General features: G+C 41.4%; 1 protein-coding gene across 1 annotated transcript; it reads right to left on the reverse strand.

Annotated features, from left to right (window-relative positions):
* Positions 1 to 219: 219 nt before the first annotated feature.
* On the reverse strand, positions 220 to 18,502 carry LOC119746148 (zinc transporter 2-like). The gene is made up of 7 exons (XM_038222954.1): positions 17,737 to 18,502; positions 13,308 to 13,454; positions 12,069 to 12,222; positions 7,346 to 7,736; positions 4,637 to 4,742; positions 2,386 to 2,520; positions 220 to 757 (listed from the first exon to the last, which is right to left on the reverse strand). The coding sequence occupies exons 1-7, from the start codon at positions 18,341 to 18,343 to the stop codon at positions 609 to 611; spliced, it is 1,689 nt and encodes a 562-aa protein (XP_038078882.1). The 5' UTR covers positions 18,344 to 18,502; the 3' UTR covers positions 220 to 608.
* Between the last annotated feature and the right edge of the window lie 200 nt (positions 18,503 to 18,702).

Raw genomic sequence — 18,702 nt, forward strand, 5'->3', positions numbered from 1 at the left:
AAAGAGCACCAAGAAATGGGAAATTGCACCAAGGCAAATGATCGAAAGCACCAAGGCAAATTATGGAGGTCACCAATGTACATGAGGACACCAAAACAGCAAAATAGTACCTACCTTGTCTGTACAATGCAAGCTTGAAGAAAAAAAAAAAAAAGCCGCGTGGCCGCGTCAATTCTGGAACTTTGGTCTGACCAGAGACAAAATATTTTTTTTGGGGGGGGCCTAACCCTGCAAGCACAGAATCCTTAGTTACAGGATGTACGCATGCAAAAGCAAAAATTCCTTGCTTACCCAGGAAATACGCTTACCGTAAGCACAGAATTGTCTGCTACAGTAAGCGGAGATTTTGGCTAATGGTATGCAGAGCCATAAGCTGAAAATATTGCTTAACAAATTCACGAGGCGAATGTGCTAAGCAGATATCAGCATGGAACCAGTCATATGCAATATACTTTGCATAACATTTTAACTGGTAACCGCTTTTTTTTTTGCTAAGCACACATTTTTTGTGCTTAGCAACGCCATGAAATTGGCCGCAGTAATCTATGCAGCACATCCACAGCTCTGTGAACACTGCGGCAGACAATTGTTTTAACAGCACCTTCGGGTTAATGCTTGGGTTCCTGGCATCGTCCGCAGTACATCATCACCTCGGGCTTGAAGTGCTCGACTTGGATGGTGGAGAAGGTTATGTTGTACTTGGTGCGGACGAGCTGGGAGGCTTCCTGGAGAATCATCTCAGAATCTTCCCCGGGATCTGCCGGTCAAGCACACCACAAAGGTATCAGATTAAGCAACATGTTAGATGCAGTCATGTACATGGGCAATTCCACGGTTACTCACGTTACATTTTTGATGTACTTTTGAGTTTCCTTGGGCTGTAATTATCTTACTGAAAAGGTTTAATAACTGTTATCCCCATGGTAGATAGAGTAGACCTAGACCTACCTAAGCACCACAGATGACATCCAAAAAATGTGTTTTTATGTATGATAAACAAGACGCACAAAATTGATTACTCACGTTACGAAAATGTAACCGATTTTGTGCGTCTTGTTTATCATTCATAACACATTTTTCTGGATGTCATCTTTGGTGCTTAGGTAGGTCTAGGTCTACTCTATCTACCATGGGGATAACAGTTATTAAACCTTTTCAGTAAGGTAATTACAGCCCAAGGAAACTCAAAAGTACATCAAAAATGTAACGTGAGTAACCGTGGAATTGCCCACATACAACATATTAACCTGAGTAGGTGTTGAGAGTATTCTACCTACTAACTTAAACTGTAGGTCTCCCAAAAGTGTCTTTTTTTGTTTTGTTTTGTTACTTTTTTAATAAGACACACAAGTACATAGCAAGATTCTTCAGAGTTGAAATGCTACCTGGGATATCCTAAGTTACAGTTTTCTTATCTACAGACTCCACAATGGGTACAAACTGGTCTTAGTGAATGTGTTTTCTAAGTTTTTGATGGTTCGCCCAACTGTGTGTTAAAGTTGCATTTCCTGAGCTATTTTCGAGTTTCATCTTCCCAAACTAGGATTCCTTTTCGAAGTTGTTTTTTTGTTAGCAATAAACAAATATTAACTTTGAATGACCGAAAAAAATTGGCCCGTGTTTAGTTATTGAATCATTACTTTACACATTTCCAATTATTGGCGGCCAGAAAATAATTCCATTCTCTCTGGATTGGCTGGTTCCCGCCCCACAATCAGTATCAATAATGTACGGACCGGGAGCCAGTCTACTCCAATACGGATCTGTTTGTTTCCAAGGGTTGCGGATGCCCCAAAAAGTTAAAAAGGATGGTTTTCTTTTTTGTTGGAATAAACATATAAGTTCAAAATTTATCGAGAGAAAAAATATTATGAATTTGTTGACGAGCCCGGGGCACACAACTTTAAAGGTACAGTCCGCCATTTGTAATTTGTGCATTTTGTTCATTTGAAGCAACAAAAGTGTTCAAAATCTAAAGGGTGCTGAACAACTAACCTGATGAAGTTTCAGCTCAGCTTCAGCTGTATATTTCGAGAAAAGCAACATTCTTGGAGCTCGATTTCAAATCAAAAGTTGCTGAATCATGTTCTGAATTGGGTCAAATTCAGCGTTCGAGACACTGAGCCGATTGCAGCTACGCGATGTCGCGCACTGATCCGACGAATTATAGCAACCGTGCGCGCGTGTGCGTCGTCGTGTCAATGCTTGCGCGCCCTTCGCCGAATAAAAAACACTACTGCTAACGGAAATTTCCAACGATGCGTCTTTAGACGCGATGCGCAAATGATGGACTGTAGCTTAAAGTATAAGGCAATGGAGGTTACATCAATTTATAACTTTGGGCCTGGTACCCTGGTCTTTTTCAAATTCAATGAATGGACTCACCAATGCATAGATGTACAGCCATCGCAGCTTGGGTGGTAGTCAGGGACCAGACGTGGAGGCCGTGTGCCATTTTGACATGAGGTAAACTTTTGAGGTCCATGTGTAGGTCTTTCAGGTTGATATGCCTGGGTACGCCTGTTCCCATGGAAACCAAGAATAAAACTGGAGGTTAATATGTCTGGGTACTTCTGCAAATATGTCTGGGTACTCCTGCAAGTGCAACCATGGGAACGAGAAATTAAACTGGAGGTCAATATGCCTGCGTACACCTGTTACTATGGAAACAAAGGATTGAACTGTCATATTTGAGTGATCCATTCACACTTTAGGCCAAAAAAAAGTCTCCGGTTTCTGGTATGGAGCTTGCCCAAAAAGTGGTGCGGTGACGCGGCTCTTATTATTTTTTTAACCATTTTTTCTCTTCAAATGTCGGCTGATGACTGCAAATGGTGCCCGACTAAACTTAGTGCAAATATATGGGAGTCCAGAGAGGCCACATAAAGCTTATTCTCGATCGTAACCCCAATTTGAACAGGTTAAAATTGTGCAACAGCAGGATTCCAGTCAAACCATTGAGTTTGGCGGTTTTGAGACATCATCTTTCATTGGAAAGAAAAACTTTTTTCATTTTGCCGACGGGCATGGCTGCGGCGATGCGCGCATACCAGAAACCGGAGACTTTTTTTTTTTTGGCCTTACTCAGTACCTAATGCTTTCGCTGCTTTTTGAAATTTAGCCAAAAAAGTTATACCACTCTTGGGGTTGTATAATGCCCAACATTTTGTAAATGCACCTTGGTTGTTAATCGTTTAAAGATTTTTTTTGCTTTTGTTAAAAATTTTACATTCTGAAAAGTTAATTAAACTATTTCTTTGACAATTTCCGTCTTCTGACACACACGCACGGGCTGGACAGGTTTGTTTATGGTGTGAATCGAGGATTCTCTATTGTGCTTCTTCATCGACCTTCTGTTTCTACTTTTCTGCAACAGCTCCCATTGGTTTTCTGCACGTTTTCTAATCGAGGTCGTCCTCAATTTGACTCCTGTCCTCGATTACTTGATGGTGCTTCACATGTGTGTGTCCTCGATTTACATCATAAACACTCACGGCCATACACACACGGCCTTACATCAGGTTTCGACCTTAACTTTTTTTTTCACCAGCATTTTCACTAGCCCGCATGTTTTTCTTTTACAGAGTGTCTCACAAACAACAATGTGCATACATCTAAAACATGTATCCTGAGGCAATCTTGTCGGTGTTTTTAAGAAACCGATCTAATCATTTATAACCGAAACCGTTGATAAAATCTAACACAAATGGATTTAGGTTTGCTCTCTGAAGTTAATGATTTATTTCTTCCTGCCCTTTCATCTTTGCCGTAGCTCAATAAATTTTTGACTCACCAGCCGGGCTACTCAAGGAATAGTTTGACTAGCCCGCCGCTGTTTTGACTAGCATTTGGCTAGCGGGCTACCGCTAAAGTCGAACCCTGCTTACATACATATACTTGTGGGAAAGACCTGTGTTTCCCTGATTTTGTTCTCCTTTGTTCCTTCTGAAATCTAGTATACAAATATTGAATGCTTCGAGTGGTGTAGTAAAACTAGCCTCCCGAGGTGATCCATGGACATTCTATTTTTCACGAGGCGAAGCCGAGGGAAAGTAGAATGCTCCGTGGATCATCAAAGGAGGCTAGTTTTACTTTACCACGAGATGAAGCATTCAATATTTGTTTTATAACACTTCACCCACAGATTCTGCTTGGTTTTAATATTTTAAATTATTTCAATCTGAACACGGTTAAAATAAAATTCAATTTCAATACAAAATTGGTGGGAAATGTATGTCTCTATTCCAAACCACCCCTTCACAAAATGTTTGAACCCAACTCTGTGGCGCGCTCTCTTGGGAACAATACGCGCTACGCACAATGCTCAGCACGCACACCAGCATGCATTACACACAAATACTGCGCTATGGTTTGGTACTTTGGTTGCTAATGGTATAGTACTTTGGTTGCTACGGTTATAGTACTTTTGGTCGTGCACTGAAAGTACCATGTGACTCGCTCTCGGCCAATCAAGACACAGAATCTGTGGGTGACATGTTATAAAACTCCATAGCATTTCCGTTACGGGGCAGCTAGATTTCTATAGACTTCCTTGCGGGGTCTATTGCTCTATTGTGTTTTCTACCCCATAAGGAACCATGTTCAAGTACACACAAGAAAGATATCGCAGGTATACCTTCCATTAGAACCTGGATTGCGTCCCGCAGAATCAAGATGGTGGTTATCAAAACCAGAATTGAGAAGACAAAAGTGCAGATAGGGTCCGCAATCTTCCAAGTTGGCTAAAGGAGAAAGAAACAAAGAGAAATTAATTCTCAAAAAGTTTGTCAGTAAATTTACGGCAGAGAGCACACTTGAAGGGGTCGTGTGCAGCTTGGGCCAGGTTCGCGCAAGGACTATAGTTGACCAATGGTTAACTAACGTTTGCCCGAACTCTGTCTAGTCGACGGTGGTTGACTACGCTAGTCGACTATTTGGAACCAGCCTACTGGGGTTGGTTGCTTCGCTGGTAACCAATAGCTGCGCGCATTCATAACGCTAGCAGAGAGCCAGGATCCAAAAGTTTTGCGACGACATTTTGACCAGCGTTTGACTAGAGACGTTCGCACGTTGCTATCAGTGCGCAGGCGTAAGGTACGTCACAAATCAACCACTAGTCGACTAATGGTCCTTGCCCGAACTTGGCCCATGTTTCCCTTGATCACCGTGGGCATGCATGCTCGCGAGAGCTCAAATGCTTTTGACACTGGTGCACACGGGTTCATGCACGTTTGGCGTGGAGAACACACAACTTATATTTGTACGTAAATAAAAACTAATGTATCAATATTCATCTGATTCTATTCTGTCTTCACATGGGCGCCAAGCGCACGGTGGTAACTGCTTTTCAAATATCTGTCAATCTTTTCTTTTTTTGTTCTTTTGGTCATCGTTGACTCATGCTCTGGTGTTTCAGAGGCAGCAGAATGTGGGTTCGAGCCCAGGTCTGGACACTTGTGCCCTTAAGCAAGGCACTTGACTATTATTGCTTCGTCCTTTGGATGGGACGTGAAGCCGTTGAAAAAACTTTACAAAATTAAGGCAAGTGGGCTTTGCCTCAAAATGTATTAAGTACATTCTAAATGATTGGATTTAATTAGTACATAGTTAAAAACAGTGGCAAAAACTTGAAATCAGAACAATTTGAAATGATGTATTAACCGAATCGAGGCAAAAGAGTTGACATCATTTTATTGAGTCGATCGAAAGAATTGGTTTTTGAGGGTATATACAACAACTAATATAAGAGTGGCACGCCCAATGCAAACGGAGCCCTTAACACTCACTGCAGCAGGGTTCAGTTATATCACGTGACTTGTGATCCACTTTCCCTCCGCACCTGGTAGGTAGCCAGGAAAGGGGAATCGTCGTATTTTTCAAGGGACAACCCCTCATGGATATCCGGGGGGAGTTGCATCCGAGTTGGATTGCATCCGAGTTGGATTAACATGCCCGAATTTAGTCTCGCTTCAGTCTCTCCTTGGTGGCACAAACTCCTGGTTTTAAGGGTTTTTTTCGTGGCCGCGATGACATGCAGGACACAGGTCACGCCAAATCTATCCAAACAGAGGGTACGAGCGAAACTTTCCCTATGCACCTGGCAGCCAGAGAAGGGGAATCGTCGTACTTTTCAAGGGACAACCCCTCATGGATATCCGGGGGGGGGGGGGGGGGGGGGGGGGGGGGGGGGGGGGGGGGGGGGGGGGGGGGGGAGTTGTGTCTGAGTTGGATTAACATGCCTGATTTTATTCTCGCTTCCAGTCTCTCCTTGGTGGATCGTGGATGCTGTTCTAAAGTCCAAACTCCTGGTTTAAAGGGTTTTTTTTCGTGAGTTTCAGAGGCATGGAGAACGACTTGAATAAGCATCTACACAAAAACGGGTCGGTAAAAACCTCAAAACTCCCCTTTTGTAATTTGGCTCAAGAGAGTACGTAGGTACTGTGCTGGGGATGTCCCTTTCACTCTGTCCCAAACTCTGCCAAAGGTATCTGCCAAGTTGTCTCTAGACGAGTTAACTTAACCCTAAAAGAGCCGGGTTATTTTGACAATCTCTCAGCCGGTGGGGGCGGATTCCGCCCCCTCCCCCCTAAGATCTCGGCCATCGAGTGACGGAAAATTTTGAAACTCCGTACATGCATAGAGCAACTCATCATAAACATACCCAAGAAATTTCATGACTATAGGTCAAAGGGTTTGGGAATTATGGCTAATTAATTATTCCTCAAAAACCCAGGGACACTTATCGCTAAGAGAAGGAGTTTGCCCCGGTGTTCCTGGCCTCCTGTTAAAAATCCACTGTGCAGTATTTAGGAGAAGAACCAACCATGCACCAAGTATTGACAATAGTATGCCCACTTAGTCCATGTGGAAACATTCCTTTATTATTTTCCTGTTATCATTACAAATGATTCATGAAATGCTTCCAAGCAGTGGTGTAGCTAAGTCCATTACAAGTCCATCACAGGTCATCCTATCCTAAGACAAGTCACAAGGTATTCAAATGACTTGTGAAAAGACATTCCTTTGTTCTTGACATTCCCGTTACTTGCGACCAGACTTGTGACTTGTGGCCAATTTCACGGCGCTGCTAAGCACAAAAATTTGCTTAGCACAAAAAAAGTCTGGCTTATAAAAGCAGGTTACCAGCCCAAACTCCTTGTGATGTATATTGCTCATGATTAGTATTCAGCTGTTGTTTGCTTAGCAAGAAAATCACATGGAGATTTGGCTGGTAAAAAGCTTTTTGCTAAGCAAATTTGTGCAAATTTGGGCCCAGTGAATGGACTTGTGATCGGACTTGTGATGGACCTGACTACAGCACTATTGCCATAGCAACAAGCCTCACCTTGACTATAATGATTACGGCAGCGATGCAAACTCCTACGCTCTGGATGAGGTCCCCAAGGATGTGGATGAAGGCTGCCCTCACGTTCATGTTCCCTTGCGACTTCTTGTGCTTGTGATGCTTGCGCTTCACGGCTCGGACCTGCGGCAGGGTGCCGTTGGCTTCCGCGGCCAGCAACGGCTCGGACTCTTCATAATTAATGGAGTCTGCTTGGATGCTGTGCGGACGGCCTTCTTCCTTGTCCTCTGGCCTGTCGGAGTTGTGACTGTGACCGTGGCCATGACTGTCATCGTCATCGTCTTCATGGTCATGGCCACCACCGTGACTGTGGCCATGGCCCAGGCCACCGTGGCTGTGGGTGTGGCCTGAGAAGTGGAGTACTACTGCTAGTCTGTGAGTAAAAAAAACCCATCAGTTATGGTAATAATGAACCTTCAGCAGCTAAAACACCAAATGACTCATCTCTCAATACTGAGGTGTATTTCATCTGTTAACCCTAACCCCTTGGGTATATTTACTAGAAAGTATCCTGAATCCGCCAAAATCCATCAATTTTGCCATGCGAGAAAAACTTGGTGGCCAGTGAGTTCATCAGAATCCACCAGTTAGCTGGGAGTAAATCTGTTGAGATCCTGAATCCACCAAAAGTCCCCCAACTGCTCAACATGGAGGTATCCTGAATCCATCAAAATCCTGCAGTATCCCTAGGCTTCATGTCCTGAATCCATCAAAATCCCCCAACTTTTTCAATGCGGAGGTATCCTGAATCCGCCGAAATCCCCCGAAACAGGGGTGTGGATTTTGATGGATTCAGGTACGTTAGGGTAAATAATAATCAATTAAAAAATGATGTGATCATTGGACATATCCCAGTCAAACTGGATTGTGGGCATTTTGTGTTTATTTATCATTAGATTAATGTGGCCTGACGTTGCGAACTTAGCAAGTTCTTCTTCAGAGGCTAAAACAGAAATTTCTATTTTAGCCTCTGAAGAAGAACTTGCTAAGTTCGCAACGTCAGGCCACATTAATTTTTAGATTTATATATTTCAGGTCCATCCAGTCAGTCAGCAGTTTGCAGCAGTCTTACTTTTTTCATATTTATCATTAGGTTAGACTTTTGTAAACTTCTGCTTTCAAGCACAATGCCCACACTTTTTTTGTCTCCATGACACCTCTTAACAGTCTGTCAAAATCTCTAACCCTCACCGCTCTTGACAGTTTGTGTACAGGCTGCTCTCCAACTGCCACAAATCCCCATGGATTCAACTGTACAACTGTCAGAGCCTATTGAAGTGGTTTGGCAGATAGTGTACCACTAATTATACAGGTAAAGCTTGTGTAGCAGCCATTTCAAAATGGTCAATTGTACCAATGAGGGCAGTTTGCCGATTTAGTAATGTAGCGGGACGGCAAAAGGAGGCCGGCCCTCTATTTAAAGAGGACGAGTGTTCCACTAAAAATATATGCCAGTAACACTATGAACCTATGTCATGACGACGACAATGAGATGAGCTTACCGAACTTGTATTTACATTATTTCTACACAAGAGTCAAGATGATAATATTCTTTACACAACGCAATAATCCATGATAAATGTAAGGCACAATAAAATAGAACGATAAAGGTCTAATGTCAACACACGGCTGGCTACATATGTTACAAATTACAGACGTGAATCATCCGGCCTCAAAATGATATTCTCACAAAAAGATCACATTATACACTAAAGTACTCACAGGGACGAATCTATAATACTAACCTTCCAAAATGATATAAATTTGGAGCATGGCCGGAGCCATGCTCCCTACAAAATAGAGAGAATATATGCCCCAAATTTGTGGTGGTCTTCCCTGTTCAAGTCCCACAGAAGAAAACTTGTGTATAGAGCATTGTTATTAGTGTCATTTTATAAATACAGTCGTCCTCTTTAAATAGAGAGCCGGCCTCCTTTTGCCGTCCCGCTACCGTAAAATCTGTCCCTGCTAGTTTTTGACATGTAGGGTAACACTCTACAGCTTGTCACTGAGCACAGGAGTTTTAATGCACCGAATGAAACCATATCAAATGGGAAATCCAACCTGTTACACCAATAAGCTAAAATGGCAGACAAGGTTCTCATAACTATTGAGTATGGGCTCCATGCGCCAACAAGAGAGGGCGCCTTTTTTACCTAGCAACAACGTCCCATGGGCGGACACATACATTTCGCTGGTTGACGCGCGCGCACCGTTCCTTGTGTGTGACGCACGTACACCAGGGGATTTGTACTATGTACACGCAGTGGCCACGCTTCGCAGCAAAATACTGCAGTCAGGCGTTGTTCGGTCACCCCAAACTGTACTTTCTTTGCCGGTGAGGGGGTACCTGTGAACGGAGCGGATTAAACAGATGAAAGGCTCAGCTTAGAGACACAAACACTAATGATTGTTTCACGAATGTTTAGTTTGGTATCATGTAAAATTTCCTCTTTTTTTGCTCATGGATCTAATTATAACACACATTGAAAAAAAAATCAACCGCTCATGCACTCATTCATAGTATGTTAGATATTTGACTTCCCAAGATTAATGTTCTGTAGAAAAAGGATTTCAAATAGCTTTAAATGCTAAACAGATCAGAAGCCAATCAAGCTTTGGCTGAGGGGGGATTTTTTCTGCGATTTTTTTGCATGGTTTTCTTATTTTGGGGGATAGAATTAGACTCTGCAATGCATTGGCAACAAAATTTGTATTTCATAACCAAAAGTACTAATACTCTATATATTTCCACTGCTAATCCTCATTGGAATGCAGTTGCCAGCTGTGGTATGCTGCGGCACAAGGCTAGTGGGTAGTTCCACAGCTGCTGCTTTTGTGCAGTCCCGCTACCACACAAAGGCTGTGCAGTCATGCGGGCCACTTGCTCTATGTGTGGAGGAATGTCCCAATTATAACCCGTGCTTAAGGGCTTAAGAACACCACTACCAAATGGTACTTGCCATGAAGACATGAGTACTGTACATATGCCATTTATTTTCTAATTCTACCTGAATGCTAAAGTCAAGAAGAAACTACACTGGTAGTAATATTTGTACAGTATTGAAACTGTGATAAAAATCTATGAAGCACACCTTACATATACGAGGGCAAAGTCCAACTTGTAGAAGATAATTATTTTAGTGGGGTGCTCGTGACCTGTTATCTCATTCCCCCCCCCCCCTGTTATCTCATTCCTCCCCCCCCCCTGTTATATCATTCCTCCCCCCCCCCCCCCTGTTATCTTATTTTCCCCCCTCAAGAATTAACAAAAGGTAACAGGCAGTGCAAATATCAAGCATCCATAATCTGGCTATTGAATATGTGTAGAGATAATAGTATGTACAGTTTGGTGGCGTCATATAAAAAGAAGATACATTTGCTTTTTCGCATCTTTCCGGAAGGGTTTCTCTTTGAGAGTGGACAATTCTTAGATAAAGTTTCCACATCTGGTAGCAACATGCTTTGTACGGCAATCGAAACAGGAAGTGCATGTAATATTCTAAGGGCTTCATAACAAAACAGAAAAGAGTCCCTTTTCAACTCTGTTTGAGCATTGAGCCAAAGAAAAGCAACTTAAAACCAGCTTCAATAAACTGAATGACGCTTAACCCGACCCGCTTCACGTCGGTAGTTACATGGTACCGCTATTGTCCACCTTTACTTCCTCAATATTGTTCTCCTTTGTCGAAATCGCAATCTCCACAGCTTTTCATATGTGGGCACTGAAATTTCTAACGACTGCCTTGCGGGCTACTGCCTTGTTCTTATTGTTATCCCGGTATCACGATGTAAGTACCCAAACACGCATACACCTTTTCTGCTTGATTAACAGCAGCGATGGAGTCATTTCAAAACTATTTTGAATGAAGGATACATGCCGTAAATGCCAGAACTTAAAAAAAGTAAATCAGGGTTCCCAGCCACTTTTAAATTCAGGGAAAACCTTGAATTTGAGTTTCCATATTTTCAGTCAGGGAAAAGTCAGGAGATTTGGGAAAAATGCGAACAAAATCTGGGAAAAGTGTGACCCAGAAGGGAAAGGTTTTCGCCAGTTTGGCATATCTTGTGAGTTGTGCCATACGTCCAAGTCGCATCCATTGACTGACTGGCTATGGTGGCTTTTTTAGTGTTTATGCAGTGTGAATATTACACACCTCTCCAGACTATAAAAACTGGCTGTGCTACATCATGACCTTCCAACTTCCCAGCAGCCTCGTTGAGGTGAAAATATTTCTCTCATAAATTTTGAAAATTTCTCTTGGAAATATCAGGGGAATTAATTGAGGGAATTTCGTTTTTCAGAAAGTGCTGGCAAGGTTCTATGGCTGGTTACCAACAGTCCGCAATCGTAGTCAGGATTAAGTCGTTTTGTGATGACGTTTTGACCAGCATTTGACAAGAGGCGTTCACGCGTTATTGTTACTAGTGCGCAGGTGTAAGTTATGGCATGAATCAACAGATGGTCCACGCCCAAATTAGCTAATGGATTACAGAGGCAAAAAAAAAATCCAAAAACAAAAAACAAAAGACAAAACAGAAAACCTTCTTTTGCCAAGATGGGTTGTTTCTCGCCGAAACAACCCAAATTTTAAGCGATGTTTTGTGGACTGTGTAAATGACAGGAGGTGCCCACACTGTCCATGCAGATGCATTATGGCTACCACATGATTAATGTAAATCATTAAGAATTACATGTACGTACAGAATATTTATGCCAAGTCCGCAGCCGGCAGTGATGAGCATAACCGTACCGTCGATGTCAAACTTCTGCGTGATAACGCGTTGAACAGCAAGGTAGACCAGGATACCGGTAGCGACCCATATCATAAGTACGCTGACCACCGCACCAAGGATCTCTGAGAAACGACAATAAAATAACACATTATTTATTACACTATATATTAGAGATACTAGCCACAGCATCCTGATTTTCTGTGGGCTACCCTGCTCAGAATCCCACAAGGATCTATTTGGCGTCATAGGAAAAGGGGAAAGCAGAGGACCAGTGACAGCAGGGGGCCTGGGGAAACCAGTGGACCAGGCAACTAAGACATCAGTGGACCAAGGTCAAAGGATGACCAAGAATCATGTATGTTCCCAAGGGACATTTAGTTTTGGGCATGTGTGAAAAAGTGCTTATTTACATAATCGTGATCTTGTTTATGACACGCACGAAACTTTGACCTTCATCCATCCTAATGGTTCTACTGTTGAGCTTCTTATGAATAATTCATATTCACCCCAGGTCACAATGAACTCTTGCTCTGCCAGTTTTCACTGTTGATATTTCGAAATTCTTCTGAAAATTTCAATTTTCCTTGCATTTTTTTAGCGCATTGCAAATCAGTAGTAAATGTTAATAATTACAATCGGTATACCGTTTTATAAATTAATATCAACAAAAAGTAAGGTTTTCTTGGGAATCTCATGACTTTCAGAAGCTATTAATGTTTTGAAAAATCTTGCTCAAGTGTAGAGAGGATGTTTAGACATCGCTTATTAAAGTTTATCGGGTTAAAATTTGGCAGATTTATGGAGGGTATCAATGAAGTGTCATTGTTTATGTCACAATTTTCACGTTGCCATGTGCCCTCATTAGATGCAACTCCCCCCCCCCACATGAATCTAAATGTCCACACGGGCAATGGGATTGGAACATACATGTACGTGGAATACCAGGGATCAAAGACACCGGGGACCAGTGGCAGCAGGGACCAGGGACCACAGGGACCAACTAACAAGGATGTCCGGGGGCCACATTGCTGACGAACCCTGGCACTCACGTGAAGATGCTTCTAGCTCGTGCAGTTTCAGAATCGTGTGTACTCCGCACCATACACACACGAACCAGTACGCATAGACCCATGCCATGGGGGTTCTTGAAAGTTGTCACGAACCGCCATCTACTCTTCGTGCATAGAAACCATACTCTGTTACTTACCAGCCCTGAAGTAACCGAAAGACATTTTGGCCGTAGGAGGCCGCCGTGCTATCCACAGAGCAAATAAGCTGATCAGGAAGCTGGTGAAGTCACTAAGCAGATGAGCCGCGTCTGTCATGATGGCCAAACTCCCTGAGATCCAACCCCCTGGAGGTAGAAACAAATATTCCTAATGATAAAGAAGGTTTTATTAAACGTTTTACTTATTTATACCACTATCAAACGTTGAATGTTTTTTCATTAAAAAAAATATTACTTAAATTTAGATTTATTTGTAAATAAAATCAATGTTTTTATCTGAACTAGATTTTTTTAATTTAAATCAGTTTTTTAAATTTTTTGTTAAATGTTTTTTCCTAGCCTTTAATTTTTATTTTTTTTATTTTAAACTAGATTTTTTGAAAACAAAAACAATGCACATAGACTGTAACGTTTACTTTATTGTTGTGGTATTTTGTATCTGGTAATTTTTGTGTGTGTATTTTAAGCCGTTATAATTATATGTAAAATATGTGTATACGTAATCAGAACCCGCACAGATAGGCCTGAAAATTCTCATATCCCATTGTACCTTATTAATCAGTAGCTTTTTATCAGTAGCTTCATTAAATGAGTTTTAAGATAATTGCACTTAATTTTGAAATGAATTTTTATATCCTGAAAATAACCGGTAGTTTTTTAACGCAATCTCCTTTTTTTTGATCTGCTTATTTTCTTATGTTTTAGCTTGGGATCATTGTTCGTGGAATTTGGCATCTGTTAATCTCTTTAATGTGTATTTTAAGCTGTTATAAATTTATGTAAAATTTGTGTATTATGTAATCCAACCTAACGGTTGCCAATAAATATATTATCCTTATCCTTATCATAAACTTGCAACGTTTTATTGTCAGGTGCCACTTTTTTGGTCGGCGGTAACTTTTTATTGTTGACAGGGGTTCATTGTTTTTATCCTTTTAGTAGGTTAAAGTCCTTCCTTCACAGTTAAACAATACTGCGCCAAATTTCAAAATGTCAGGAAAATTGATTACAGTTTTGAATGTGTTTGACATTTGATGAAATTATACACCAGGAAAGGTTTAACCCTTACCAATGTTAAAGCAGTCAATGACATTTGAATCGGGCAATTTAGATGAGCAAGATTAATTCTGCACATTATTCTTACACACACACACACAAGTTTATGTTACATACCAAGTGTGGACTTTCCATTGCTTTCGTGTAGTTAAGAAAAACCAGTGAAAAAACTTATTTTTCTCAAACTGTGAAAACTCTTTCAACCCAATTTTTTTTCTATGATTCCCTTTAGTGTTTCTCTTCATTCTGCTACGGATAAACCTAACCCAAAAATGCCTCTAAACCTGTTTTCCAGAAATGGGGAAACACTGTGTGGACTTGCCCAAGTCCGCACAGTGTCTCCTCTACCTGGTTTATGTGGACATCTTTTGTTCGGAAGTCCACACAGTGAATGTAATGCCTGTACACCCAACACACACACACACACATATATCGTGGGAAAAGAACAAAGTATGTGGCAGTACATTAAGTACATAACTGAAGGCAAAGATAAACTGATATTATGTAACCAGTTGATTGCATATAAATGAGGAACTGCTGATGTAATACTGATTGTGATGTAAGTACATATTAACCTGAGATAGGTTGATAAGCCATAGCAAGGCCACTTTGGCCAGTGTTGGGATTCTAGGAAGAATAAGGTGGGTGGTAGAGGACATTATGTTGTGGTCAATAAATATCCAAGTTAAGGATGTGGTTTTACCCTCAAGAAGAGTTGGAAAACTTATTCAAGGAGAAGTTGTGGTCACACCTCCACCGAGGGTGGGGCTGATATCTAACAATGGTTTAGGGACATATAAAAAGTAAGGAAGGAAATTGAAATCTTGATTGAGGCACCAGAGAGTGCACAACATTTTGTATAGCTCCAGAATATGAGAATGTAGCAATAAATAGATTAGCTCCAGAGTATAGCAAGAAGTTGTCCAGTGTGAGTTCCTGATGTGGAGAACTTTAAGAATAATCGATGTTCACCGAGGTGGACAAGGTAACACTGATATTGTCAACAGTGAAGTGCTGAGGATGGGGAATTTATCCACACAGCTATCGGGCTGTTGATATTCGAATAATTTAGTATTCGATTACTTGAAACTGTGTTTGACCGTATATTGGGATATTCGAAAATGCCTCCTGTAACTACGTGCCGCGCCAGTCAAAAGCTGTGCGCAGAAGCTGGCAAGTAAAAATTAAAATGCGGCGATTGATATGGGCCACTGGAGCGTTTTGCAGTATTTTTTAACTGTCAAGGGCCGTTAAAAGGATGGGAAAAATAACTGCCGTCGACAAAGAAGTTACCAATGACAAAAAAGTTGCACCTGACAATAAAGTGCCGAAATGTACGGTAAAGTACCATCACAGTCATGTGAGTACGTGCATATTTTTTTGGTTCCCCCAAATATACCAACCGACAAAATCCTATTCAAATATTTGGTTGAAGATCATCCTCATACCTCTGAAACCAAAACAGAGTGTAGGCGGGCCACCACTCTTTAAGATGTCACCGGCAATTTGACTGCTTCTCCTATACTGTTCGGTACACTTTGTCGCAAAGTTAAGTTTAATGTTGAACAACCGCAAAATGCTATGTTTAGTAGGAATTTTCTCAGGACGAGTATCATGTACATGTAATTCATAGCTGTCCTAGATCTGAAACCAAAATAATTTATAAGCAACCTCTAGTCCTCAATAATAAACAAACCATCAAACGTAATTCTGACGTGTTGCATTTTCAGTACATTTTTTTCTAAAATCTGAATTAAATATCAAAAATGTGTGAATTTTTCAGTGAAAGACCATTTTGTATTGTGATTGGTTAGTGACTGATCCATCTCATGCTGCTGAAACCAAAATAGAGTGTAGGCAGGCCACCACATCGGCAATTTGACTGCTTCTCCTATACTGTTTGGTACAATTTGTCGCAAAGTTGGGTTTAATGTTGTACATGCACAACTGCAAAGTGCTATTTTTAATATGAATTTTCTCAGGACAAGTATCAGCTGTCTTAGATCTGAAACCAAAATAATTCATTGGCAACCGCTAGTCCTCAATAACTGACCGTCAAACATAATTCTGGTGTCCTTCATTTTAGGTACACCCTTTGCTAAAATCTGCATTAAATATATGTTTATTGGCCTCTGTACTTTATGAATACGTGGCTGAATATGCAGCTGCGCGGTTTGTGCCTTGCGATTCAGCGCGCCGTGCGCGCTCACGGTACACCGCGCAGTGATCGCGATCTTTATTTTCGGGTCGCGTGTTGTCGTCGCGCTGTCATCGTCATTTTACCCCCAAATTTCCCTCAAAAAATCAAAACCCTGCCCTCTATCTATGACATACCTCTTTATTAAGAATGTCGCCAACTAGTTTGGTAGGTCCAATAATTTTAAAGTGGATTTTGTTCCCTTATAGGAACCGGGCCCTACACTACACGATCGCCCTAATTCTGCCTAATTACCATATGTGTAAAACAATTTTAAATTGGTGAAACCTTGTGCATTATGAAGTACAACATTTGAAATCAAATAAAGCATGTAAATGGTGTATGGAATGACAATATTAATTGTGGTATTCAAGAAATGTCTCCAGGACTTCTGTCGTGTATGAATCATTCAAAAAATGTGACTGACAAAATTGTCAACACTGTAAGATGAAACAAATGAGTATGGCTTCTGATGAAAAAAACATTTCCTGAGCAAAAACAGCTCATTGGATAGAAGTGCTGTACAAGGTACATTGCTTCTGTCTACTGTCGTTGTACCCTAAAGTGGCGCGGCCCCCAATGTGGCGCACTTTGATTGTTTGTCTCTCGTGCCTTGTTAAAGCAAAATTGTCACCTCAAATTTCACAGAAAGCGAAATTTCATCAATCTCCATGATCTCTAAACATTCCCGTTCATAAATCTTGAGTTTACGTGCCCGCTACAAAGTTCCAGAGAAATTCTATTTTAGCATGATTTTTCCGATTGTTTTTAGAAGTGCAAACAAACTTGCTGTTGCATAATGTGAGTGGAGATAATAATGATTTATCAGAATTTATCAACTTTACAGAAATTCTTAATGTTAATGTGGGATTTTCTGAGATTTGTTCAAGCATTTGTCAACTGTGCCACGTTAGGGAACACCACTATACTCTAGCCATGTGATGTTTGCTTAGGATATTTACTAATGTTCTGCTAATAATAATGATGTGTATAAAGGAGAATACTCATTATTAAGCATACTAGTCCAAGTAACTTGGACCCAACTTATCGCCTTTTTTAACATTTGGACATGGTCTGGCGATAGCCGCCAGACCATGTCCAAATGTTAAAAAAGGCGATAAGTTGGGTCCAAGTTACTCGGACTATTAAGCATACCTACAAGTTCCCCAACCATAAACAAAAAACAGACGACTGTTGCGAACATCAACTGTTTCTGCGCTCTTCGGTTGGAGGTGTTGTCTGGCCCACTACCAGACGACGCAGCATGGCAGTGGTCGACGTCGGTTCCGGAACTAGCCAAGTCCAACAACGGCTCATCTTCATGATCGGTGGTGTTGTTGAGCATCGGAGAATCCTGGCTGTAGTAGGCCGGCACATTGGTGGGTACATCAGTGGAGGAGGGAAGGTACGGGTAGGCATCAAAGTCACCGGGGACACGACCCGTGGCGAGCCCGGTCGTGACAATCGGCGAGGCCGGTGGCTGCTGCTGGCTCCCGTAATCACGGTGGTCACTCTTTTTGTTTTGATTTCCCCGGATTTTCTTCATGGCTGTACCTTCTGTCGCAGCAGCTGAACACGAATGATTGCATGATATTAAGTCTAAGTGGCCAAATTCTGGTGGTTGACACCGTTCCGTGGATTTGGCCCGCGCCCAGCCATTTACCACCGCCGTGTTATCTCCCCCATCTTTAGTACTTTTATTAGCATGATTAGTGCGGTGTGCAAACCTTAACTTCTGATCTGGGCTTTTGTCCATGATCATGACACAAGAGAAACTAACAGGCGGCAGGCCCCGAGTGCTCAAAACAAATATTTACTTTTGTTTTCACACGTTAACATGCCACACATTCAGTGTGTTACTGTTACCACTAATCCTTCCTCCATGCTGTTACAATACACTCAATAGTTATCTACATGTACATGTAGCTAGCATATGTTTGTACGTACTTTGTACACAGTTCCGGGGTCACAAAACAATCTGCATCTCAGACTGCAGTAAAAATGATGTCTCCACACCAGACATTACTTTGGAGTTATTTGTTAAAGAAAATGCAAAATAGATACACTTATAGCTTTATGAAAATATGGAAGTTAATAATACTCGGAGCGCAAAACATATTT

The sequence above is a fragment of the Patiria miniata genome, unplaced genomic scaffold, assembly GCF_015706575.1.
Source record: "Patiria miniata isolate m_02_andy unplaced genomic scaffold, ASM1570657v1 HiC_scaffold_7, whole genome shotgun sequence".
In the NCBI taxonomy this organism is placed as follows: Eukaryota; Metazoa; Echinodermata; class Asteroidea; order Valvatida; family Asterinidae; genus Patiria; species Patiria miniata.

What these genes read in the sequence shown, in the direction of transcription:
- LOC119746148 (XM_038222954.1), bottom strand. Translation starts at nt 18,343, where the DNA reads ATGATCATGGACAAAAGCCCAGATCAGAAGTTAAGGTTTGCACACCGC. An exon ending in TATGGTTGGGGAACTTGTAG is followed by an intron (nt 13,455 to 17,736) that starts GTATGCTTAATA and finishes TTCTACCTCCAG; the next exon opens with GGGGTTGGATCTCAGGGAGT. An exon ending in GGACTTGGCATAAATATTCT is followed by an intron (nt 7,737 to 12,068) that starts GTACGTACATGT and finishes TTTTACTCACAG; the next exon opens with ACTAGCAGTAGTACTCCACT.